The sequence below is a fragment of the Myotis daubentonii genome, chromosome 6 (assembly GCF_963259705.1).
Source record: "Myotis daubentonii chromosome 6, mMyoDau2.1, whole genome shotgun sequence".
NCBI classification, from domain to species: domain Eukaryota; kingdom Metazoa; phylum Chordata; class Mammalia; order Chiroptera; family Vespertilionidae; genus Myotis; species Myotis daubentonii.
This window is the reverse complement of record NC_081845.1, coordinates 32,502,657-32,530,217: the sequence shown is the minus strand read 5'-3', so window position 1 is coordinate 32,530,217 and position 27,561 is coordinate 32,502,657. Positions and strand designations below refer to the sequence as shown.

Here is a 27,561-nt window from a genome sequence, read left to right as displayed (position 1 = left end):
GTAATGAGGAGTTTGGGGATCCCTTCTCCCTAGCCCCAAGGTCACCCTCTTTCCGGTATACCACACATACTTGGATCACAAGAAATAGGAGCCTTAAAAGCCCCCAAAGACATTTAAAAACTTCAAATACTGTAACAGAGTTCTAATATTTAAAGGCCAATTAGAAAATTTTGAACTGACACTTGGAATTCTAATTACAATATGTAGTATTTCTTATGCTGAAGCATCAGTGAGAACAAACACTTGCTTCCAAGGCTAGGCAGATGTATTGATACTTTTTAATTGGAAGAATTATTAAAAATTAAAATACCCAGCCCTGGCTGGTGTGGCTCAGTGCCAGGGTCCAACCCCAGCAGGTCCAGGGGTTCCCAAAGGCGTGGACGGAGTCGGCGAAGAAGGAACGACACGGAGACAGCGTTCAGTTGATCAGCAGCCTAGCCAGGATCTCTAGCCAGGATCTCCAGCCAAGTTCTGGTCTGGATCTCCAGCGAAGTTCAGGTCTGGATCTCCAGCGAAGTTCTGGTTAGGATCTCCAGCCAGGTTCTGTGTCCATGTTCTCTTGCTAGGTTCTCCAGGTTCTCCAGCCAGGTTCTGTAGCCATGTTCCCTCACTAGGTTCTCCAGACAGGTTCTGTCCAGGTTCTCCAGCCAGGTTCAGTCACCAGGTTCTAGTCAGGTTCTCTTGCCAATTTCTGTAGTCAGGTTCAGTCCAGGATCTTTTGCCATGTTCTCTCGCTAGGTTCTGTCTCTAGGTTCTGAGGCCAGTTTCTGTCCAGGATCTTTTGCCATGTTCTCTCCAGCGAAGTTCTTCTGTCTCTAGAGAACGTTCTGTGTAGGTTCTGTGCCTAGGTTCTGTCTCTCTTGGTTCTGTCTTCTAAGTTCTGTCTAGGTTCTGTCTTCTTAGTTCTGTGTTCTAAGTTCTGTGTCTTGCTGTCTTGTTACATCTGTATTTATACCAGTTGATTCAATCCTATCAATCTCTATTCCAAAGGTTAGGGCATTTCTTATCTCCATTCCAGGGAGTAAAGATTATGTAGCTTAAGCATGATTGTTCATAGTTAAAGTGATTAATTACCCACCTGGCACTTAGTTAAGGGGTTTTAAACTTCAGGGGAAAATCCCTACCTGGGGAAACAACCTTTCTCAGAGAGGTGACCTTGGTTAAAACATATAGCACTAAGGGGAGCAAACATATTAAGAACAGTATGCCATATATGCCAGGTCCCTTGAAACAGCAAGGATGGACCGGCTCCCGGCAGCTCAGTTAGTTGAGCATCGTCCAGTGGACCAAGAGGTTGGTAGTTCAATTCCAGGTCAAGGCACATGCCTGGGTTTCGGGCTTGATCCCCAGTAGGCAGCTGATGTTTCTCTCTCCCTCTCCTTTCCTCTCTCTCTCTAAAATCAATAAAAAACATATATTTAAAAATTCAAATACCCAAGTAAATTATTATCATTCCATGAGGGAAAGTGTTAAGTAATATTTAAATCATTTCAATAGTATTTTATAAAATTAATTCAGTCTTCATGAGTCAGAAATCTCCATGAAACATAGGAAACAGTAAGCCAAACATAAGCAGTTTGTATTATTTGTCTATGGGGAAAATTATGTCAGAGACTACTCTCCAGTGGAGAATGATGTTGTCACAGACTTAACTAGAAGGAGAATCAAAAGGAACTCTTACTCTGAGTCCAAGGCAGCTACAGGTAAAATTACTAATACATAATTATCAACAAACTAGAGGACAGAAGATGAAGTGAGATGGGCTGTTGAAACTTCCTTGTAATTTCATAGACAAGCATATTTCATGGAATCAAATGCACACATTTTCATATTAAATCATGTGTGAAATCAGGGTGGAGGACCACAGATGGAGAACTATAGTCAATTCTGATTGGCAGCTAGTGGTGCCATTGCCACCGTGTGCACATGCGCTAATGTGGTGCCCATTCCTGGTGGCACACCTGCAGAGTGTAAGCCCAGGACATTTCAGCTAACAAACCACTTAAGAAGCCTTCAGAGAAAAAATGAGCCACCTTCTGCAGACAACCTCAGGTAAGATCAAGAAAACCTTCTGCAGACAACCGCAAGTAAGATCAGAAAAATACCAGCATCTAAACGTGTAGAACAGTTTGGGTGAAACCCAGAGATGAGCAAGGTACTCTCAGGTGTGCTATTTTTTAATGGTGAGGATGACGGGCACTGGAGGATCCAAGTTGAGAAGTAATTCAGAAAAGTCTGCCTAGTCAACTACAGTAGAGGGAAGGGGTGTTGGGGGTGTTGAGCAAAAAAAGGGAAAATAAGAGAGAGAACTCATGGACATGGACAACAGCGTGGTGATTGCTGGGGTTGGGGGTGGGGGTGGAGGTGGAAGAGGGCATAGAGCAGTGACGGCGAACCTATGAACTCATTTTTTGGGTTGATTTTTCTTTGTTAAATGGCATTTAAATATATAAAATAAATATCAAAAATATAAGTCTTTGTTTTACTATGGTTTCAAATATCAAAAAATTTCTATATGTGATACGGCACCAGAGTTAAGTTAGGGTTTTTCAAAATGCTGACACGCCGAGCTCAAAAGGTTCGCCATCACTGGCATAGAGGGCATGGTGATGGGTAAAGTAAAATAATAAAATAAAATAAAAATGTCTGCCTAAAAAATGTTGAAGGGTTACCTCATGTTTACTTAATTTTATTTTTATGTGTAAAAATAAATCATGAATATCTATGTATAAAAAGTCTAAGATAGCTGTCAATAGGTTGAAAATAAACATCTTAGTTAAAAAGCAGTGTTGTGCAATAGTCGTACTGGACACATACTGGTGTCTTGCCCTAGGGTTGTGGTCGGCAAACTTGCGGCTTAGCAAACCGCAGCTCGCGAGCCACATGCGGCTCTTTGGCCCCTTGAGTGTGGCGGTATAATGTGGAAGACCCGCACTGAAGGGGCCAAAGAACCACATGTGGTTCACGAGCCACAGTTTGCCGACCACGGCCCTAGGGCATCTTAGACTTGTGGAATGCCATATGCTTAATGCCTTTTTTGCGTAGTCTCCTGACCCCTCAAGTATCCCCTCTTTTATCACAAACCCCACTCTCATTAATCTGCTTCTCTCATTTCTTAAGTCATGCTCATTTTATTTGGTCCTGTATTAAACTTGCCCCCATAAAATATAAAGGTTAAAAGGACTGTTAAAAGGCATACTGTTGAGATTCAAATTCCAGCTTTTCTGGTTACTAGTTGTGTGACTTGGGGTAAATTACCAAAAATCTGTCTTTACCTCAATGTCCTCATCTGTAGAATGGGCACAATGATCACATCTACCTCACAGGGTTGTTGTGAAAATTAAATACACGTAATGTGCTTTCGACAGTACTGGGCATGTATTGCTATACTTTTTAGTGTTGTTCTATAATCAATTCAAGAATGTAAGCTTTTTTCTTAACATATCTTGGAAACAATTTTAGTTCATGAGTCACAAATCCCAGCCCTACCTACCAATACTGCCTAACTGATATGCAGTAAGAACTCATGTTCCTCCAACACAAGACCCCCCTCCAAGGTTATCTTACATGTTATTTTGTTCAATTCCCACAAGATCTCTGGAAGGGGGTATTATTAACCTGAATTTTCAGGTGGCAAAACAAACAAAGAATTTTGTAACCAGCCTAGAGTCATTCAGCCAGGTGTGGGGAGCTGAGATTTGCATCTAGGTTTTTGTTACTCCTAAATTTAAATGTTCTTCTCTCCTATTAACATAATTCACACATATCAGGGGATAAAAATCATATAATCACTGTACAGTTGCAAGTTTCCTCTTAGGTCAAGCAATTATAATTCTCAGCAGCTCTGTGGGATTCAAATCTGGGTCTGAACAACCCTGGACTGAAAATTTTTAACTACTCTACTTTTGTTTTTTTGTTGGTTTTTTTTTGCCTTCCTATTGCTAGAGGTAGAAATAAACTTCAGGGAAGAAGTAATTATTTCCAGGGACAAAATCATGGGCCACATATTTATTTTAACATATCTAAAAGGAATTGTGTGTAAAATACAATTTAAGAGGGAAGTTAATGTTTGTGTAGGGCAGATTATCAAAATATCTTTGAATTTCATCTAGCAGCACCCTATATGCTAGCATCTATGTGATAAATACATTAATCACAATTTGATTAGTTTTAATTGCAGAAATAGATTGATCTTTACTTAACTTTATCACAGGAATAGATGATATGCCTCTTCCAATTCAGATTAAGGAAATATGACCAAAATAAAGTCGCAATTCAAATAGCGTGTCATTTGAGTATTTTTGTGTGCCTTCACAAATTACAATGTTCAATACATTTATGCCAAAGAAAACCTAAAGTAATATGTAAATTTATTTTATAAATTATTTACATTTATGGTTTTATACAAAAGAAAACAGCAGAGGACCTAAATAATAAAGAAAACCGCACTCCAAGGTTAACTTCTGATAAAGAAAAGCTTGGTTTCCCGGGTCTTGGGGTGAAATGCCTGCTCTCTCCTTCAAAACACAAGGTCACAGCGGTCCTGCAAGTCCCCTGAAACCAGGAAATAACCTGGTAGAACCAACTCTTTGACTGAGCCTTCAGCGTGTAGTTTCCTTCGGTGTGTGAGAGCGTCTCCAGTCCTTCAAGCAACAACACAAGGGGAGGCCAAGGTAGGTTTACAGTTGTTCATATGGAAAATAACGCAATAAATAATAATATAAGAAAAACAGTGTTTTGCATACTCACAACTGTAAATCTACTTTTGCCTCACCCTATACTATTGAGCACCCACAAAGTGTCAGAAAATACACAAGGAACCATAGAAGACACCATGGGGACCAATACCAGTAGGGAGGGGGGAGGCAAACCAGGTGGATTCATAGTTTCTGCAGCTCACAGTAAAAAAACTGGACCATGTCACTGACTTTCTCCTAAACAACATGAGGTTATCCAAATACTGCCTGTTTCCCAGGGTGTGTTCGGTCATGCTGTTCTCTGGACCCGTTTATAGAGGAGAGAGTAAAGGTGTAAAACAGGAGTGGCTTAGCTACTCACCAGGAAAGCCAAGGCTGGATTCAGGGCTTCCGATTGAGAGGTCAGGATTTAGAAAAAGTCAAATGCATATTCTTCACTCAAAATGGTTATTTTTGCAAATGCTGTTATGTAGATTAATTTCTAAAATAAAGTTAAATTGCGCACAATGGATGTAAAAAAAAAAAAGCACACTGAATATATACAATTCACAATCGGCGCTCATTATTCAAACAAGAAACAGATGAGATTCCACAGACATCCTGTTAAAGATACATGGATATATTTTAAAGTAGAGGAAGTTGGCCAAAAAAGTGTCCATAGTTACATGAATGCACTCTGTCCTCAGGGTAACTCTAGGAAAGGGAAGAGTAATTTTTTTCATTTAAACTTGTTCAAGATTCCTCTTTTAAATTAAAAAAAATCCTCAGTGGGAAAGCATCTGGCCTGGAATGAGACTAGAAGGTATTCATTTTCCAGGTTCAGATGAAAGACTTTCAAAAGCTGCCTTATGTGATTTTACTAATGATATTTTATCATCCTATTCTTTGTCAAACTAATACTCCTTAGTTGGAATCTCTACTGCATCCATTGTATTTCACCATTTTAAAAAATACATTTCAGCCCTGGCCAGGTGACTCAGCTGATTGGAGCATCATCCCGTATACCAAAAGGTTGTGGGTTCAATCCCCAGTAGAGGTTCATATGGGAGGCAACAAATCTATGTTTCTCACATCAATGTTTCTCTCTCTCCCCTTCCTCTCTCTAAAATCAATAAAAACATATCCTCCAGTGAGGATTAAAAAAAAAAAATGTTAGTGCTACTCATCAATCACTGACTTTTCTAAATATGCTTGACAGATCAAGGAAGACTTTAAAATTTTTTATTCAGTATAGTTGGTATACAATATTATATTAGTTTCAGCTGTACAATATAATGATTTGACATTTATATACCATACAATGTGATCATCACACTAAGTCTATTAATCATCTGTCACCATGCAAACTTGTAACAATGTTATTTCCTATATTCACCTTGAGCACCCATCCTCCAACCCCTTTCCTCTGGGAACTATGAGTTTAATCTGTTTCTATGAGTCTGTTTTTATTTTGTTTGTTCATTAGTTTCTTCTTATAGATTCCACATATAAATTAAACCATATAGTATTTGTCTTCCTGTCTTATTTCATTTAGCATACCATCTAGGTCCATCCATATTGTTGCAAATAACAAGATTTCATTTTTTTGTTGTTGTTGCTGAGAAATATTCCATTGTATATATGCACCACATCTTCATCCATCTATTGATGGACACGGGTTGCTTCCATATCTCGGCTATTATAAATAATGGTGAAATGAACATAGGAACACATAGTCTTTTCAATTAGTGTTTTTCATTCTCTTTGGATATATACCCAGGAGTGGAATTGCTGGGTGGTATGGTAGTTCTATTTTTAGTTCTTTTAGGAATCTCCATACTGTTTTCCATAGTAGCAGTCCCACCAGTGGAGCACAAGGGTTCCCTTTTCTCCACATCCTGATCCACACTTAGTTCTTGTCTTTTTTGTAACAGCCATTCTGACTGGTGTGAGGTGATATCTCATCGTAGTTCTGATTGAATTCCTCTGATGATTAGTGATGGGGAACATCTTTTCATTTGTCTATTGACCATCTATATGACTTCTTTGGAGAAGTGACTCTTCATGTCCTCGGCCCATTTTTTGCAGATCAAGGAAGACTTGAAGCCTAAGATTTTAGAGCTGAAAGATTGGGTTTTCAGCTCCCGCAGAGCCCTGCGGTTGCTGGGGGCTTTAGTTTATGAGCAAAAGTGTTCTAACACTACATCGAGAAAAATCATGGATCTAAGGTGAAATTAAGGCCAGTCTAGAAGATATGTGTTTTTTGAAGATGCCACAGATACCTTTAGGTATACTTCTAGGACAGTGATGGCGAACCTTCTGAGCTCGGCGTGTCAGCATTTTGAAAAACCCTAACTTAACTCTGGTGCCGTGTCACATATAGAAATTTTTTGATATTTGAAACCATAGTAAAACAAAGACTTATATTTTTGATATTTATTTTATATATTTAAATGCCATTTAACAAAGAAAAATCAACCAAAAAAAATGAGTTCGCGTGTCACCTGACACGTGTGTCATAGGTTCGCCATCACTGTTCTAGGATCTGATATCAGACAAAAAGATTAGAGGATCTGGGGAAATCTCAATTGTTTATCACCAAACCCATGTTATCGTGAGCATGTCACAAACTCTTGGCTCCTTGGTGCCTTACCTACATAATTTCTGAATCAGATTTGCTTGTTCTAAGGTCCCTTTTCATTTCTAAAATTCAAATTTTTGCATATTTCTTTCTAATATTTACTCTACATCTCCTTGCTTTAAATTTACTCTCCTCTCATATTCAATGGGAATAAAATCAGCCATTCATAATCACTGAAACATATCACAATGCCATTTTTACGTCACCCAAAACACTACTATAAAACTTCTTTGAAGTAATGTTTTTGGGCTGCTTATCGTGTGCTAATTATTTTGCTAAGCATTTACAATAATTATTCCATTTGCTGAAGGTCCTGAAGCCAGAAAGTGGTAAGGCTGGGACTGACTCTAGTAGACCCTGGATGGAGACCCCTGAGATGGAGAATCAGGGGCTGGGGGAACCACAGCAGGACTGCATGTGGAGAAACTCCGCATATGACCCTACCTACCACCTAATACTAGTATATCCCACCGCCCTCCCTCCCACTGTGGTGGGCCACGATTACTGGTTCAGAATCTCATACTATCACCCACAAGTACTATTTTAGTCGGAAGTGGGGTGGAGGGAATAGGGAGAAAGCCACAACATATACATATGTAACGATCACATAAAAGCATCTAAGTACACGTCATAATGATTTATTCGAATTGTGCAGGCAGTGTGGGAAGCCTTGTTTTTTCCTTTCTTTTGAATTAGAACTCTAATTTCCCAGGCTAACCATAATGCTACAGTGCTGTAAACATTTATATATCATCAATTTAAACAACGCACAGGCTGTATTCCATTCATCCAACGTAAATGATCACAAAAGAGGCCAAGGCGGAACCGCTGTGAACGCCGTAACATTTATTGAAGAATGAACATATGTCTGCAAATCACAGGGCTGCACGGGCATACATTCCATGGTTCATAATGCCGTTCCAATTAGGCTTTTCATAGTGCCTTCGCATACAATCCCTTCTCAAAACAATAACGGAAAGGGGGGAAAGTGTCAATTGTAATGGCATTTACAAAACCAAACCTGCAGTTTTCACTAGGAATGACTCCGTGCTTGGCTACTTGGATGTGCACGTGTTGATTATACAGGGCCATGCACACATTTCTGTATAAGCAGAACTGTTCAATGAGTAATGGCTTTACAAATCCAAAAAGGATCTGAGAAAACTGTCAAGCTTGGGGAACAGGGTGACAACTGCAATGAACAATAGAATTTCTAACATTTGCCCCAATCAAATACTACCTTTCCCATAGCACATGCAACACAGCATTTCATTTTTGGAATAATAAGGGAAAATCTGTCTGACAAAGGGCATGTTACAGAATACATCTAGAAAAGACATTTGTCATCTTAAGTAACACTTAAAAAGTGCCTTCTTTTTGTTCCAATGAAAGAAATGTTGGTCAAGTTGTCAAAAACATACCACCCAGCTCATACTGTGAAATGTAACCCCCCATTTTCCTCTAAAAGTTATCTTTTAACAACAAATAAAACTTTATTTTTAGGAATTTAAAAATTTTAAAAGAAACATCTATTTTGATAAGTAAAAATGTTACATTGTTCGTGTTTCTAAACTACTTTTTTTTGCCTTTTAAGGAAATATCTACTATAGTGATCATGGAGTAGAAAGTTATTTTATTAGTTAATAGAAGTTAATATAAAGCTGAACAGAATTTTTTAATCAAAGAATCTGAACAGTGTAAAATATCTATGTAGGAATGTCTAACTGATGATCATCGAGGCTGCATAGAGTAAATTTAGAAATTCTAAAAGAGAAAGAAAGCCTAGTTGATTTGCTCTGCTCTGCATAATCTATTTTGTGTAATTTAATACAGCAACTCTATGGCTCTATTCCAAGCACAAGGTGTCAGCTAATCTCTTCTAAGAATTCCCTGTTACTTGGCCCTTGGCCTGAATGGAGAACTGGAGATGTAAGGTCAGGCTCTAGCTCATTGCTTGTGTATATCTCTGGATATTATATTCAACTCTTTATTCCTTATTTATTTCAAAATTCAGAACTCTTCCACTGACATGGTGTTTTGACACCTAATTAAGTATTACTTGTACAATGTTACATAAACCAAATATTCTGTCCAAAAGTTTAATTTTCTTGAATCTTTTTGTTATTCCTTAGCACCCAGGCGAGGGATGTGTTTCCAGCACTGCGACTCTTACAAGAACCATCTCTGGCAGGTGCTTCCCAGACCCTGGCACATCTGGTTTCTCTTCACATAGAAGGGTTTGCTGTTTACCGTCATCTGCTTCATATCTTGACGGAATTTAGCCCAGAAGCAGCCATTGGGGACTGCCCCTTTGCACCCCTAATTCGTAAATCAAGTCACAAAATTACAGGAAAATGCACATATACTACTCACTAATTTGCACACCAAACTTATAAGTCTAAAGCTGTTTTAGAAAGAGGAAAATCAGTGAGATACTTTCATATGTGTCTATATGACTATCTCCCAGACTTGACAAGTGCTGGGCTCATGAATTTGTTCATTCTTTTGTTCAATCAGTAAACATTTACACAACTCCTACTGTAATTTTTTCTTTTATCCTTCCTAAAAGAAAGCAAAGGGGCCTTATTCAGTGGGTTAAAGGCAGCAAGAAGAACAGGTCAATTTATGTTTGAGTTTTCTGGTCAGTTTTAAGGTAATGTCTTTCATAGAAGAGGAAATAAAGAAGGTAACTGATAGCAAAGAAGGAAATAAAGAGAGGCACTCAGCACCTACTATGTGCCACAGACTGATGCAAGGACTATGTGGGTGTAGGCTGCAGGACTCTTAAGCCTCTTAAGCACTACAGGATGTATTTATTTTTCCCATTTTATGGACAAGCATAAAAGGCTGTGATGAATTTAATAACTGTTCAAGGTCATACCCCATGCTATCTACAGTTTATGTTCTTAGATCCACCACAGACAAAAAAAAAAAAAAAAAAGCTATGAATGTGATCTTGATTTTGAACTAAGACCTGAGGAACTCCAAAGTAAAAACCCAATTCTTATTGTTCTTGTTGCTTTCACAACACGAAGGTGCTGTGAATGTCTCTGGACTGAGAAACTGCTTGAGTGCATCTATTCTGCATTGCTGAAAAGTCCTTTGGTAATTATGCATTCCCTAGGCCAAGAAAAAAAATTTTTTTGAATAAAATCTTTCTCCCCCACCCCACAAACTTTGTTTTAAAATGAACTTGAAGTAAACTTTGCCATAATCCTCCAAATTTTTCAATATTATGAAGTAAATGTCAGTAATTAATCTCTCTTGATATTCTAGGAAAAACAAATTAGAATAATCCTCTAGTTTTGATAACACTTGTCCCTCAGCCACTTCTTTTGCATAACAAAAATTTAAGGGCATCACAAATGTTAGATTTAAAAGAAAAACACTGGGGAGAAAATGACTCCTTGTAAGAGCAATTATCACCAGAAACAGTTCATGGCAAGGTGACTACCTTTCTCTTACATTCTAACTCTTACCTCATCTTGATTTAATGCAAAGGAATTAATGAAATACTTCTCTGCTTCTTTTAAAGTCTTAGGTGAAAAGTTAGGTAAAGTTTTAGGTAAAAAAAATCTTTAAAATCCATCAGCTATTTCACTGTTCTAGGTTGTGACTCTTCAATTAGGTAGAGGACTGTTATCTTCAAACCCTAAGAGCCAACACACAGAGAAGACTTAAACTTGGCAAAATAACTGACGTTGGACATCACACAAATAGAAAAAAACTTGAAATGACCAGAAAGTCCCGTTTTGGGTTGCATTACATTGTACCATAATGCCCACAGTGAAAACAATAGGTTTTTCAGAAATTAGGTCCCTTTCTAGCAGCAGTTCAGCAAATGCATGTAAATGTATGTCTGTGAAATAAATCCGCCACAGGTGCTGCACCTGGAAATGAGGTCTCCAACAGGAAGCCATTTATTATCATAATAAATTATACCTGTGACCTACAGAGATCCCCTGACACACTCCTTTAAAAGTATAGCTTGTTGCCCTGCCCGGTGCGGGTAGTCCCAGGCACCAAAAGGTCGCCAGTTCAATTCCTGGTCAGGGCACACACCCAGTTGCAGGTTTGATCCCAGGTCGGGGGGGTGGGGGGGTGTGGAAAGCAAATGATTGATGTTCCTCTCTCATATTGATATTTCTCTTTCCCTCTCTCTCTCCCCCTCTCCTTTCTTCTCTCTCTAAAAATCAATTAAAAAAAATATATATATAGCTTGTTAATTTTAAAGACTCTAGTTCACTTGAAGAACCATGATTGAAGTTTGGAGTATAATTCTTATAAAACTGCAAGCTATGTATGTTCAAAAGAAAACTTGTACAAACATTTAGATCTTAATTTCCTGGAATTTATAGTGAAGAATGAGACTGAATTTATCTAGTACCTAAATTAATCTCTAGAAGTAGCTAAACCATGTAAACCTTAGATTTTTTTAAAGCAGTATTGTGATAAAATCACCCTTCCCTGCCTACCCATTCCTGGGGACCAGGTGCATACCAGGAAGAAATGAATGTAGGTTTCTTTCCCTTTGAATGTTTCCAACTCTGGAGCATCACAAGGCTGCTGTAAACCGGCATCTCTTACTTCTCAATAGCAGAGGGAAGATTCTGCTCAGCTCCTCTCAGGAGCTGCCTGACTCGAGAGCTTGTTGCATGTCTATATCTTTTTTGATGACCTCCTTTTAACTAAATTTTTGGTCCTATCAACATGGTTGCATTTTCTCAGCAGAAAATAAAACTGCCAATATCCAAAGGCAAGAACAACAGGAATCAGAAAAACTCCAGAGCCATCCTAATTTCCTCCTCCCACCTGATTCTATTCTCCATCTTGGCTGCGGTTAGACCGGGTTCTGAACTCCCACCTCCCTGCCCCCACAGACCTGAGGTCAGACACCTGGGGAGCAGGGTGAGGTGGGGTGAGGCGAGGCCCCGACCATGGCAGTGTCCACTGAATGAAGAAAACCAGCCTCCAAGGCCCAGAGCTGGCTCTTGCTCAGTGTGTGTCAGAGCAGGACAGCCTATGGGCCCTAACACTGAACTTCAGCCAGATTAATTTTTTTTTAAAAAAAGTTAGAAAAAATCGGCTTCCTTTGGTGATGTGCCTTAATTAGTCAGCTTTATAAATGTACCTATATATATGAAATAAACATAGAAAGCACCTTAAAATAAGAATTCCCTCACCAAACTAGCCTATATAGAATTATATAAACATCCCAACCTATGAAAACATGGTCCTATATAAAGTGAAAAGAAAAGAGTATGTTAAAATACAAAATTAAAGCTACTATTCTCAAGTTACAGGTTAATTTCAAAATGATGTAATTACTAGCAAATGCCAGAAACCTGCTTCTTGTCTAGTGTTACACTTAAAATTAATTCCAAAAACCTTAGCCAAACTAATTTATTTTCATCAAGAGCTCATAGAATAGAGGGAAGAATCCCAAAATATGCATAAGACTGTATCTCGCAATGATGTGTCCTTTAAAAATGAACTCAGTACTTCTTAATGTGTGATCTTTCACTGCTCGTTTCTAGCTATGTGTAGGTTAGTTACCCAGTGTACTGATTATTCCAGAATTTTTCCAAGCAAAATTTAAGCTGATGAGTATTTCCAGGGTCACCATCCATTTCCCTTTTTGAAAGAAGGTGTCCTAAATATGCCCTTTTCCAGTCTTCAGGCACCTCATCAGTCCTCCACGAGTTCTCAAAAATGATATCTAGCGGTTCTGTGATGACTTCGGCCAATTCATTAAGTACTCTAGGATGCCAGCCAATGGGACCTGTGGATTTGAACATAGGGGGGTTATTGAAGTTCTCCTTTTCCCATTCTTCCCCTAGTTCAGCATGGATTCCTGCTCCTATTTTTAAGTCATATTTATCCCTTTCTGGTTACCACTTGGACTTTTGAAAAACGGCTTTAGAGTCAGCTTTTTATCTACGCATTTTTCTCTTTGAAGCTAATCAACAAAAATATATTTTATTTTTCTCAAGCCTATTTTTCTCAAGTTTTGTTTTCAAGCGGTCTGTTTCTTTTTCCTTTTATGTTGCTTGTCAGACATGATAGTAACACAAAATTACATTAACTTGTAATTTGCCTTCCTAACCCACCACTCAATACTATACCTCAGCATCCTTACTAATAGAGTAACAGTCAACACACTGTGAAACCTTCTAAAGGCTACACGCCTCAGGCTCAGAGGGTGCATATCAATTAACCTGTATCTGCAAGTGCTAATTCAAAATGCACCTTCCAAAATGAAACTGATTCACAATCATCTTTTATCATAATCACACATATTATGCAGAAACAGTAACTTTTTCACAAATGCATTTTAAAAATGCACGGTTCCACAAGTGCTGGGAAGAGACTGACAGGATTTCTTCCGAAGCAGAATTGAGTAGAATCCATCGTTGTGTGGTCATCTGTGTCAGTGTTCTGGGATTGAGATTACACTAATTATCGGCAAACTCTGATAGGTGTTGACCATTTTAACCCCTTCACTGTCACAATGATTCCTCTGCAATCGAAAGACAACAACAGATTACAGCTCCCTGCCCATCTGTCACAGACATGCCCCATGCCAAGACACCCTGACAGCTCTGAAATGGACAAAGGAGAGGAAGAAAGGAGAGTAGGAAGGAAAAGAGGACACCTGAGTCTTTCCCAAGATTCTGACAGGACAGGCAAATTGTGCTGGTAGATTCAACTGTTCACTTGTTGGGTTTTTGTTTTTGTTTTTAATTAGAAAAGCTTTTGGGAAAGGTGGAACCAATTTTGCTTTCTTTTGTCTTGTTTTTCTAGTCTGCATCTTTCCTACCTGCCCCCAGTTTTGTGCTTTACAAAAATAACTCATATTCCGGGCATCATTACAAAGATTCTTTTAAAAAACAATTGTATACATTTCTCAAGGGTATAACAATTTGTTTGAGCACATGCCATTTTCACCTCTGCTCAGAAAGCCACCTGCTGATGGCAATATGTTAACTAATATGTCATCATTAATTAGTTTGGAAAACATTATCCAGCAATTGCATCTATATGGAAAGTATTACTAACCATGCACAGAAAGTTTCTTTCTCCAGAGAATCAAGCTATTTTCAGGTGTGTGCGTTTTCCTATAATACTAAGTAATAATTTATTAATAACTAATATATTCGAGTAGTCACTCAAAGAAACCACAGCCAAGCCAATGCAGCTATTAAAATTACCTCCTGTTACACACTTTGAAAAACTGATCTTCAATCTTTCTTGACAAAACTAAGGTGTTTTTTTTGGTGAGGGCAAGTTCAGCTTACTATAAAGAAAGCAAAACTGTTTGGTTTTGAATGCTCTAATAATGAATAAATGAAAAGATATTACCAAACTCTATAGTTACCCTAGAGTGCAAGATAACTCGCTATTTCTATCAGAAAAAAAACAGCAGCAGAAAGAGCCACTGTTTCCAACATGAGCAGTTACTAAGGGCAAGAACAGGATCACCAAGGGAGGAGGCAGCATCTCAAGGACATTCTTATTAACATAAAAGATGCTCAGATGTCACATGCTAGATATAGCTCTGCCTGAAGCCAGGAAGATGGCCTCACCTACCATTAAAGGTCACTTTATTCTAGGAACCTATAAAAATAAAGAAAAATGCCTTTGGACCGGTTAGAATCCAGCAAGTGTAGACACACCCTCCACACTGAACTTATCTAAAGATGAGGACCATGGAGTCATTCACAAATCTAGCATCAAGTTTACAGCCTCAGAAACCTCGAGTCTTTGGCTCAACAAAAACAAATTGCATTCATTAAACAAGCCCAGCCTTGCAAGTTACTGTTTTTCATTCTTTGGGGGAGAGGGTGGGAGGCAGACAAACAGGATTTCCGCGGTTGGGTCATGGAGAGTTTCGAGAGGTGAGAGCAGTCACAGAGAACAGTAATTAGCCGGGCACATGTTGCTTCATGACCATAGAAACGCTGGTAATTTCTCTGTTACACACGGTCCCCCTTGCTCTGGCTGCTCACATGCACTGGGACAGCCCTGCTCCTACTCGGTCCCATTCCTGTTCAAGTGGGATAGGAATGAGCAGATGCTTAAAATTCTGACCAACTTGAAGGAGACAACTGATGAAAATAAGTCTTCTGGGCACACAGGCACAGGTAGTCCAGCCTCGTTTCCCACAGCCGCTCCCCTCAGCACACATTATTCATATTTCAATCCCCCCTAAATGATCTGGCATACTCCCACAAAGAAAAAAGTTCTTTCTTCATGCCACAAACAGCAATAATAACAGTCTATTTTTATGTGTGTATAGTCTTCTCTGGATGTAGCAGGAGGTTGACTTAAAAATCATGAGAGCAATGGCCTCAAATCTGGTCCTTTCTCAAACTTCATGAAAGCCGACCTCTGGAACAATAAACAGCAAGTTCTACTTTTGGCTCTGTTAATGCTCCCGAAGTTTTGCTATTTTTATAGCCAGAGTTTGTAAATGAATGCCAGCAGTTTGTCATGTTATCTCCCTATTTCTAGGAAACATTACTGAACGGTCTATACTCCAGCTGACCTAATTCTCCCCTTACCTCTGCCTTGGAAACTTCTCTCAATCACAGAGTTCTTGTGTTAGGGCCGCACAAATCTAATTCTTGGGCTGAACTGCGTGACTTTCTCAGTCTAATTTGTTTTGGGCTATTATGGGGGATGGGAAGGGTGGGAGAAGGCTCTCATTTCATAGATATTTGGCAATTCTCCTAATCCATGTTACAGTTCCAAACAGAGAAACAGGACGGGGCAGACAACGTTATTTAATGAATAAAGAAACTGCAATTCTATAGCTAAAAATTAAGATTTCTGAGGTTACTTTTTTTTCTCTATTTATTATTTTTATTTTTAACTGGTTTCAAATATGTAACTCCTTTTAGCTTGTGATTTGCCCCTAATTAAAGGCAATCACAATTATATGTGGGCTAACCCATTTAGAAGTTATTTCTCTATTGTGATATTATTCTAAGGATGTAGCTCCACTGCAGACACAGAACCAACAAACATAAATTCTCCACATTTGGTTGCTGGGATGAAAAATAAAACCGGTGCTTGGCAGGCCTGGCTCAGCTGTTGAGCGTCCACCTCTGAACCAGGACGTAACAGTTTGATTCCCGGTCAGGGCACATGCCTGGGTTTAGAGCTCCATCCCCAGTGTGGGGCGTGCAGGAGGCAGTCAATCTATGATTCTCTCTCATCATTGATGTTTCTATCTCTCTCCTTCTCCCTTCCTCTCTGAAATCAATAAAAATATATGTTTAAAAAAGTAAAAAATAAATAAAACTGGTGACTATACAGTGACAGTCCATGCAATTTCTTTACAATTGAGGGCAAATGTCTTGTAGGAAAAAAATTAATTAGGAATGACAGCACAAGTGTTCCCTCCTCTCCTCCTAGATGGCAAAAAAGGGGCACTAAGCTGAACCTCTGGGTGCGTGGTGACAGGACATGTTTCCTCCTCATGACTTTCTCAAGTTGAGTTGACCAACATTCAGCACAAGGCCTGTCGTTATGGGACCAAGGAAGGTTGGGAATCTGCTTAGAGAGAGGGAGCTTCAATACAGCCTCATTTTAATTGTAAACTCCTCCAAGGGCAGAAACCACATTTTATACTTCTTTATGTCTCCCGCGGGGACATTACAGATAACGTCACACACTACTATTGCTGGTTGATTGATTTGTCCCGCACTACAATTTTTACACAGAATTTCTCAGTAATCTAAGATCCTATTGGGACATTTAAGACAAGCAAGTCAGATAGACGTATAAATTCTTTTGCCTATACAACGGAGAAAAAGTTATCAATATATGTACACTAAACCCATATGTATCTTAATGGCCATCTTTCAATTCCATAAAGGCCTCAGAAGGCTTATGTATTACTTGGACCAAGTAAAAACCTTCAGAGGGTTTTTTCTCAGCTGCTGTACTGGGGAGGCCCTGGCTGCCTCCCAGACCCCAACCGGCTGGAGGATGCCTTATGTTAGACAACTAGCTCGATGCAGGTCCTTTTTTCTGCTAGAGGAGTCTTAAGGGTAGATTTCTTAGGGACTCTATAGACTAGAAAAATGTTTAACTTCCTCCAGAATAATCTACATATGTACTTTTTTTTTATCCTCACACAAGGATATTTTTTTTTCCATTGATTTTTAGAGAGAGTGGAATGGAAGAGGGAAGAGGAGAGCAAAAGGCGACAAAGAAATATCTATATGAGAGAGACACATCCATCGATTGGTTGCCTCCTGCATGAACTGACCAGGGACAGGGAATAAACCCAAAACCCAGGTACCTGCCCTGACCAGGAATCAAATCCAAGACCCTTGGGTGCCTGGGCTGATGTTCTAACCAGTTAGCAACCCAGGCCAGGGCTACATATATACTTTTTTTTTTTACTTTACACACAAATACCCAAATGCTATGCACATATTATGGACCAACATCCTGTCTTCATCTATGGTGTGTCCTTGGCAAATACTGACTTACTACCTACTTCCTGGAACAAAGTAAGTGGGTTTTAATAAAGGCACTGCTTCTCGCTACTTCCTCACAACCCACATGGTTCTAATCTTCACTCAGGACTTATCCACAGGTTTTCAGCAAATGCAAAGTTTACTGGAGAAGCTAGAAATTTTCCTACCTGCTTATCATTCAGAAAATTCTCAGGAACAAATTCAGGGGTTCAAAGATAAAAGCACCTTTGTTTATGCTATCCTCAGGGCAGTAACTGATTTTATAATTCTTCCCAACTAAACAGCTATGTAAATCCGTTTTCTTAAAAGCATTTTGTCATAATCATCACTGAGTACGCTGAACCTGCTAAATTCCCACACAGGGGTTGTGGCCTGCACGTGGTGGCAAGCTCTGGGAGACCGGGCTCTCAGAGGCCAGGACCTCCTCACTGCCATGCAGTGACAGCCATGTCTTATCTCTACCAGGAAGATTAACTGTTGGGATTTCTAGACTGTGCTTTCAATAATTTTTTAATAATTAACAGCTTGTCACAACATGAAGCTGGGGCTAGGTCACTACTCTTTCCAGAAGTTTAAAGTACAATTAAGGAGACAAAATGGTAGCTGGTGGGGCCAGTGATTGCGGGAACAAAGAGGGAATGTATAGAGGGAGCGGAAGGACTCTATGAAGAGAGACTAAGTGCAAGACAATAAAGGGATAATTATGAACATAATTATTACTTGGGCCAAGAGTAAATATGACGGGAGGGATTAGTAATTCCTCATCTGAAATAGAGGCAAAGAAGAGCAGATGGTTGAAGATGCCAACACATTCTGAGATGAAGGAGAGAGAGAGGGAGGAGGGGAGGGAGCTCATTACAGGGGATTTCTGGTTCTCAGTAATGATGGAGCCAAGGCTATTTGAAGAAGAGTTGTTGAGAGGCGCAGGTTGGGAGTGGTGGACAAAGTCTGAAATAGCCACTAAGGGAAGTTGCATGGAGTCACTTTGACAGCTGCAAGAGGGCAGATTCAGCTGGATTGGACTGTGTGGAATTACAGTGATATGGATTTTAGAATTCCCCTGTATTATGCTTCAGTGTCTCTAAATACCACCCCAAATAGTGATTAAGACAGACATAGGCCTATAAACCTGTAACACAAATCCAGATCCAAGATAATGATAAATGCTAGAGCATTCTGAACACCAAGGTTCTGTACTCCATTGCAACTCTTTAATAAAATACATTTGATAAGTCTTTTGATGAAAAAGTCCTATTGATGACTGCTCGGGCTGCTATAACAGAATACCACAGACTGGGTGAATTATAAACAACCAAAACTCATTTCTCATATTTCTGGAGGCTGGAGAGTCCAAGATCAAAGTGTCCACAGATTCAGTGTCTGGGGAGGGACTCTTCCTGGTTCATGGATACCATCTTTTTGAGGTGTCTTCACATGGCAGAAGGAAGCCCTCTGGGGCCTCTTTTCTAAGGGCACTAATCCCATTCATGAGGGCTCCACCTTCATGACCTAATCAACTCGCAAAGGCCCCACCTCCAAATACCATCACAATGGGGATTAGGTTTCACCCTAGGAGTTTGGGGAGGACACAAACATTTAGTCTATAGCAATGTCTGTCTCTAAACATGGCTCATTGGCTGCTCACTTAAAGTTCTCATCTCTCTGTCCTTCCCTGTATCCCTCTGTCTCTCTCTCATCCACCTACTCACAGTAAAACCATCCATTATTAGGTACTAGTGGACTTTGAAATCACAATTAACACTAACTCTTATTACAATTATCATCAATAAAATTGCCATTAACTGTGTATTTATAGTGCATATTGTGATTGTCATTACCTGTCTAACCTGGCAAGAGTAAAAACTACTAATATTTATTGAGTGATATTCCTCTGCATCAGGCACTGTGCTGAGAACATTGTGTATTTTTATACCTAATCCCCTTACTTCTCACAAGCCAATGTAATGTCTATCATGAAACCCAGTTTTATAGATGAGAAATCTGAGACTTTCAAGTGCAGATAACCTGACAGAGTGCTTGTGTCCAACAGCAAAGTCCAACCTTATAAAAGTGTGTCTGCACTCCCAATCATTTTTGACTGGGAACATAGTACTTTTGTTCTAGCAGCCCTCAGAAACTGATACAGATATCTTTCATATAAATATATCATTTCTCAAATGCTCTTAGGAATATTTTTAATCTCCTCATTTTGTTTTTAATCAGAATATTAAATGTGCAAAATGATTACTTAGATATACTATGATATTTAATGTAATTCATAATGTATAAGAAAAATTTTGACTATCACCTATTAAATTAATGGTGCAAACTATTTAAATTAATTATGTAAGAAAAATAGAACTTTAAAAATACATTAAAAACTATTCACTGTGTTTATACATGGACTCAATGTATATTAAAATGCAGAATGACAGCCGAAACCGGTTTGGCTCGGTGGATAGAGCATCGGCTTGCGGACTGAAAGGTCCCAGGTTCGATTCTGGTCAAGGGCATGTACCTGGGTTGCGGGCATATCCCCAGTAGGAGATGTGCAGGAGGCAGCTGATCGATGTTTCTCTCTCATCGATGTTTCTAACTCTCTATCTCTCTCCCTTCCTCTCTGTAAAAAATCAATAAAATATATTTTAAAAAAAAATGCAGAATGACATTTAACTATGTACCACAACAGCAAAAATAGAAAATCAGCATGTGAAAGGATTGTTTTTCTTTTGCTTAATATCCACTTTGTTATTTATTATTTACTTAAATATTTATGATTTGTTTTAAATTGCAAGACAAGAGAGATTTCAGTGACTATTTACAAGCATTTTTCTACAAATAACACACTAGACATATGGATATTTTTATTTCCAATAAATTAGGGATAAATATAACTGCCAGTATTTTCCTGTTTTGATATCAGTTACTGAAGAATGAGGAAGAGTTTAATATGCGGTGTAGGTGTATTTGAGCTCTGTGAGAGTTTCATTTTAAAGAAGAAAATATTTAAATAATTTTTATTAAGTTGTTTAAAGATATATAATTAAACAGTTACTATTCCCAACCTGGACAACTTTTTTTTTTTTTTTTTTTTTTTTTTTAGAAAAGAACATTTCTCTTTTTTAAAAAAATATATTTTATTGATTTTTTACAGAGAGGAAGGGAGAGGGATGGAGAGTTAGAAACATCGATGAGAGAGAAACATCAATCAGCTGCTTCCTGCACACTCCCTAATGGGGATGTGCCCGCAACCAAGGTACATTCCCTTGACTGGAATCAAACCTGGGACCTTGAGTCTGCAGGCTGACGCTCTATCCACTGAGCCAAACCAGTTACGGCCCTGGACAACTTTTATCACTCCTCTGACAGCTCAGAAACCTCCAGCCGGCAAACACTTCACTATCCTATTTTAGTGTTCTCAAGCTTTCAGTTGCAGGAGCCATTTGCATTTTCTAAAAGCTTTAAGGATCCCAAAGAGTTTCTGTTTATGTGGGTTATAACTATTGATATTTACTATATTTGAAATTACAACTAAGAAAGGTTTAAAATATTAAATTCATTTAAAATATAAAATAGTAAATGCCTTATATGTTAACATAAATAACATATCTTTATGTAAAATAAATATATTCCCCTCCTAAAGAATTAATAAGAAGGATCGCATTGTTTTGCATTTTTGCATATCTCTTTACTTGATAGACAACTGGATTTTCACATAGTTCATATTTGTTCTATGGCAATATGCTTTTTAGATGAAATATATGAAAGAAATCTGTCCTCCATAGATGTATCACTTAAAAAAAAGAAAATATTTTAATAGCTTTTTAAAAGAGGTAATTGTAGATATGCTTTTTGATACCATGACAAAACTTGACAACAGATAGTATCTTAAAAGTCAATTGCAATGTGAAATCTGAAACCATACCAATGAGTTTTTTATTCTCTGTCTACTACATAAAAACCATTGGTCCATCTTCCATTCTAAATGGATCTCTTCCCATCATGATTTGGTAACATCATACATTGGTCATTTGAAAAATATCGGGTTCCTGAGTTATGCAGATCTTCCGAATGTTAACCCATTATTCAATGTAAAAAAAGAATGTTTACTAATATCACCATCCCTCTCATCAAAGAAAGCTTTCAAGTCTATTACTGAGTAACTGTCAAGCTCACTGTGGCAGATACAAATTTTCCAAAAATAAAATTTTTACTTGAATATTTAAATTTTATTTTAAAAAATATTGTCAATTGTTTTCCTTGAAATATTAGGTCCACTTTACTCATCTTTGAGAAATTATCTGCCAAATGCCCAAGTCTAACTATGGCTTGTTCTTCAGTTGTTCTTTCAAGTGAAAATGATGTTCCATAAATAAAGCTGCTAATCCAGCTAGCAACTCAAACAATAGCAGAGGTGGTTTGCAAGGAGACAAGGTACACACGCTTCCATTTGCAACAGAAGTCTTTATGAGTAGTTCCATTTTATGGCACAGAATATTTTTTTAAAAAAACCTACGCAAAGGTTGACCTTTAATAAACTTACTAATTTCCACTACTTCGTCAAGGATATTTTTAGGAAAGTGGCTCTTTTTGGCATGTGTACAGATGAAGACTACAATAGGTGCCAATATGGCTTGGTGCCACTGCCTTGATTGGCACTCATGTGCCAGCACTTTCAACCACTGTTGCTTTTGTGCGCCCAGTGCCAGTGTCCACAAGGTGAAAAGGGCAAATAATGTCACAGCATTCCTATGAAACAATTATTACCACGCAGACCCCCTAAAAGGATCTCTGAGACCTCCAATGATATGAGGACCACACTTTGAGAACCCTTGCTCTACATCACTTCTAGATGGAGAGTCAAGGTAGAGGTCTCCAAATCAGCACCAGCACGCCTCAGATCAACTCATTAGTCTGCAAGATAAGTATATGCTTTGAAATGAGAGCTCTTCCTAACAATTGCTCTGTATTCACCCTCCTGCCCCCCTCCATCTGGCTCTGCCCCATGCAAACTCTGGAGGCTTCCCGCCATGAAGGTGAGTTGATTTTCTTCACCTGCCTGGTGAGAGGGGTTGCAAAGACAGCTGAGCTGGCCAGGAAAAAATACTTCTCTAAGGGATTCTACTTGCCAACCTTGACAATTACAACAGCTTTTGAAATGACTTGGGCAATTCTGAGAACAGCCAGCCTGCAGCATCAATATAATCCTTGGTCCGGTCCCAGCTTCTCAATCACTGGAGCAGGGCCTCCACTGGGCCTTGACTTCACCTGCCAAATTAGAATGGGCAGGGAAGCAAAACTATGACCATATCCTCTTCAGCAATTCCTTGGAAAGCACATTTGCATGTTTATTGGCAGCCAGAGTGAAGGACTATCTAGAGTGTCTATGTTGTTTTCTATCATTCCACTTCTTCTCTGGTTTTGGCAGGGGAAGGAGGGGCACTTTCAAATGTCTCAGGAAAGTAAGTAACATGCTCTGACACCATCATTCTGGGATTCAAGGACCCATAGCTAATTCCTTTAAAGGCACAGTACCTATAAAGTCATCTGAATAATCCTCAAGATGCTGGCCTTGTCCAAATGAACTCTGAGGACATGTAAATGGATTACCTGAAGCAGAAAAATAGGCAAATAGGACTGAGACCCATTATACACTGGAGGTCTTTACCACACATACTTGCTACTATGAAGTGACAGTTCTACAAGGTTTGGGAGCAAAGAACAGATCAAAGGGCACTGCCGTTACACCAGGGTAGCCTAATGTCACCGTGTCCAGAGTAAGCTCAGGGTAGTGTGTGTGTGTGTGTGTGTGTGTGTGTGTGTGTGTGTGTGGTTAGGGCTGGGTGGGGAGTGGAGGACATGTGGGGTATATACTATCTCAATTCAAACCAGCCTATCCTCCAGGTATTCCTCATCAGTCACTGAATCCCTTCCTGCCAGGAGAGAAACAAAGTCCCCAGCGCAAGCAGTACAGAGATCCCTGCTCAGACTGGGATGAAACCCAGTTTCCTTCTTCTTGGATGGGTAGCCGTGAGCACATTACTTAACCTAATGGCTCTATACTTCAGTTTCCCATCTAAAAAATGGAACCAACAATTGTACCTACATCTCTCACAGGGTTGTTTTTAGGATTAAACCAGTTAATAGTCATAAAACTGTTTAGGACAGTATCTGGCTATATATATATATATATATATATATATATATATATATATATATATATATCCAGATGTTTATTCTATGCTCTTCCTCATAAAAGACATGGAATTCTATTGCCTGGTTAAGTCACCGAGTGACATAAACCCACCCTGTAAGAGGCATGGATATGTAGTCGCATCTCCAGGACAAAACATAACAAATGTGTGGCAGCATTAAGTTAGTTTTCCACAAAAGTTATTAGAATAAATCATGAATGTGTATGCTTTAAGCATTGTCTAGCCATTAACTTTTAAAAACTTCACTTAGCTTTGTGAAGCATATCCTATAGAACATAACCGCCATAGTAAGCAGTTCTCAGTTTGTTCAAGCATGAAGACCTCTTTAATTCTTTAAAAACATACACCCTCCCCACATGTTAAGGAAAAAGTAACTATTCTATTTTTCTTACTTTCCTGATACCCTTTGATCCAGAAAAAGTATTGCTTTAAAAGTGACCAAGAACTTAAGAACACCTTCAAGTAAATGTATACAAAACATTATCTATTAGATATCCACTCACAGTGGTTGGTGCCAAATAGTTTCCAGGACCCTCCTATTAATTCCTTAAGGGTCCATGTCCCTTGAATTAGGAGCCACTTTCCCAGAGGAAGAGAATCATCAGAAGCTAAAATCGCATTCTTTTTTTTTAAATATATTTTATTGATTTTTTTACAGAGAGGAAGGGAGAGGGATAGAGAGTTTGAAACATCGATGAGAGAGAAATATCGATCAGCTGCCTCCTGCACTCTCCCCACTGGGGACGTGCCCTCAACCAAGGTACATGCCCTTGACTGGAATCGAACCTGGGACCCTTGAGTTCGCAGGCCGACGCTCTATCCACTGAGCCAAACCAGTCAGGGCTAAAATCACATTCTTGAAGAAATTCAAATACATTCAAATAAAGACTGGCTCACCAAGTGAAAATCAGACCCCAGCGTCCCGACTTCAATAGAATAGTGAGTGGTCATAGCTACATGCTTGCACTGGTTAGTGTATGCCAGCCAAGAAGACCTCAGAGCAGTACTTCAAGAAGCTAAAGGCCCACGTTTTTTCTGTCTTCAATCAGAATAGCTGTCTTTCCTCTCCACACAGTCTTCCAGTTGGGCCTTGCAATTTGTCATTGTTTTCTCCTTCAGGAACCGACCCACTACAGCAACAACGTCAAACAGGGAAACTGATAATCCCATGAAGTTTCTGCAGGAACCACGCCTGGTTCCAGAGATAATACGACAGACCCCAATTTCCTGGAACTAACACAGATCCATGGAAACATCCACAAGCAAAACCACAGAAGCTCAATGGATTGGATATTTTCAGAAATTCAAAACCAGCATGACAAGGGATTTTAACCCCCTGTCCTTTGACAGGAGCGTTTCCTGTATGACATAGGATGCAATTCCAATAGCTGACTTTTGTCTCTCAGATAAAATAGAATTTAAAATGGAACATACATCTGCTGAAATCACATTTAGAAACAAGTTCCTCAATTCTTTCCTTCTGTTTTTCTCATTCCCTTTGAGAACAAATGTAAAATAACCTTCCACGTTATTGCGTTTTACTATCACTTTAAAGGAGAAGTTGTTTTTATTTCAGGACATATGGTAATGTGCAAAGTCATGCTATTTAACACTACATTATATTCACAGATTATGCAAGTTAAATAAAGATACCTTGCTGATTTCTTAATATAGATCCAGCTAAGATTAGTTATGCATCTGCCACCTTAACATTCAGATTGGGGGTCGGGTGCGGGAAAAGCCTTAGTTAAAAATCACACTTGCATTGTGAGTGCTTAGAATTTTGTGGCTCCTTTAAGAGCATCACAATCAAGAATATAATTACATTTAAAAAAGCAAACACAATATCTTCTTATAAATTTCATCCCCTTCAATTTCTTTCCCTCCCCCCCCCCCCCACCCCGCCCAAGTGGATCATTTTCCTTAACATCTGTGGACTTTTCTGACCTACAAAACAGGAGTTTGGTTAGATGATCTTAAGACACCCTCCAGTTCTATCATGCTGTGATTTTAAGATTTCTAGGGAATAGACTGACAAGGAGGCAGAGAAGAAACAGAGCCAAGATGCTATGGGAACTGAACGAATTCAGTTCCTAAACAAGGCATCTCCCATGATGCCTGACAAACGTCCCCCATGGCACTGTCAGTGGACTGGTAGCTCAGAGCTCAAGGGCAACAAGGTGCCATAGAACTACAGGTCTACCACAACCTCAGTTGTGCTGTAACAAGGAAACATTTGCTTAACAACAGGCTATCCAACACATCACTAAATCTTGAAAACATGAGCTCCTCCCAACCAACAACTGTGGACCAAAACTTATGACAGATTAATCTGTGTGCGTGGGAGGGGGGAGGTCTTATTTTTGGATCAGCAAATCTAACAATAACTTCCAGGCTGAGCGGCAAAGTGTTTATGCTTGCAAGTTTCTATAAATGCACAGTGTAATTCTTTCCGCTGCCGAATTATGTAAATAATTCATTCTGGTGGTGGATAATGCTCCGATTGGATCATTTAAATGAGGTTCCAACTGGTGACAGTCATGTTCCCCCACCAAGCAGAGCCTGAGACAAGGATTTATGTACAGGCAGGTTATTTAGGGGTTGGGGAGAGTGAAATAAACCAGGGAAAGCCAACACGCGGATGTTTATGGAGTTTGCCACTTGGTGATATGCTGTTCAATTTTGCAAGACTTTCGGCAGGAGACTTAAGAAATTCATCTCAGAACTGTGCATGTAAGAGAAGAGAGAGGGAAACATTTATACCTCAGCATCTATTACATATTTGTCAAGATATGCCTCCTGGGTGTCAATCTCCCTGCACTTCCTATTTACACATGTGTGAGTACCTAGTCAGCTCTCACAGGAGTGCATGACAAAATCAGAGGTGTATTTGGACATAAAGCAAAAGGCAGGGGCTTCAGCCAGTGAACTGTCAGGCTGTGAGTTGAAGCCTGTGTGGAATTGCTTGCTTATCAGTGGCTGGAATAGTTTAAGGCCAAGATGATTTAAACTGGTGCACACAAGTATCAGGCATGTGTATTAGTCAGGATGGGCCAGTTACACTGCAGTAACAAATGACCCCACCATTTCAATGCCTTACAACAACAAAGGTTTTCTTTTTCTCTCGTGCTATAAATCCAATGTGGGTCTATTATAGTTCTGTGCCAGTTTATTCACTCCAGGACCAAAGGGGACAAAATAGTCTCAGTCAAGAACATTGCCAGTCATTGTGACTTCAGGGAAAGGATTAAATTTGTGAACCACTCACAATTTTGTAAAGCTTCTGCTTGGAGGAGATCCACATCACCGTTCTCACCTTTCATTGACCAAAGCATGCCATGTGTCTACTAGTTCAAAGGGCAGGGACATAGAACCCCACAGGGAGGCGCCATGAGGACGAGTGATTTAGAGCCCATTAATCCAATCTATCATGCCTTCATTTGCATGGGAGAAAAACCAAGGGTTACTGTATATTACAAAGCCTTTGAAAAAAATTCATCCTCTCTCCTCACCAATCCCAGCCACCCTCTCTTCCC

General features: G+C 39.2%; 1 protein-coding gene across 1 annotated transcript in view; it reads right to left on the bottom strand.

Annotated features, from left to right (window-relative positions):
• Window positions 1-8,144: 8,144 nt before the first annotated feature.
• Window positions 8,145-27,561, bottom strand: part of SAMD5 (sterile alpha motif domain containing 5) — a 45,021-nt gene continuing 25,604 nt past the window's right edge. Inside the window, exon 2 of the mRNA XM_059700631.1 lies at window positions 8,145-13,099. Coding sequence (XP_059556614.1) covers window positions 13,037-13,099 — 63 coding nt within the window. The 3' untranslated portion in view covers window positions 8,145-13,036. The remainder of the gene's footprint in view (window positions 13,100-27,561) is intronic.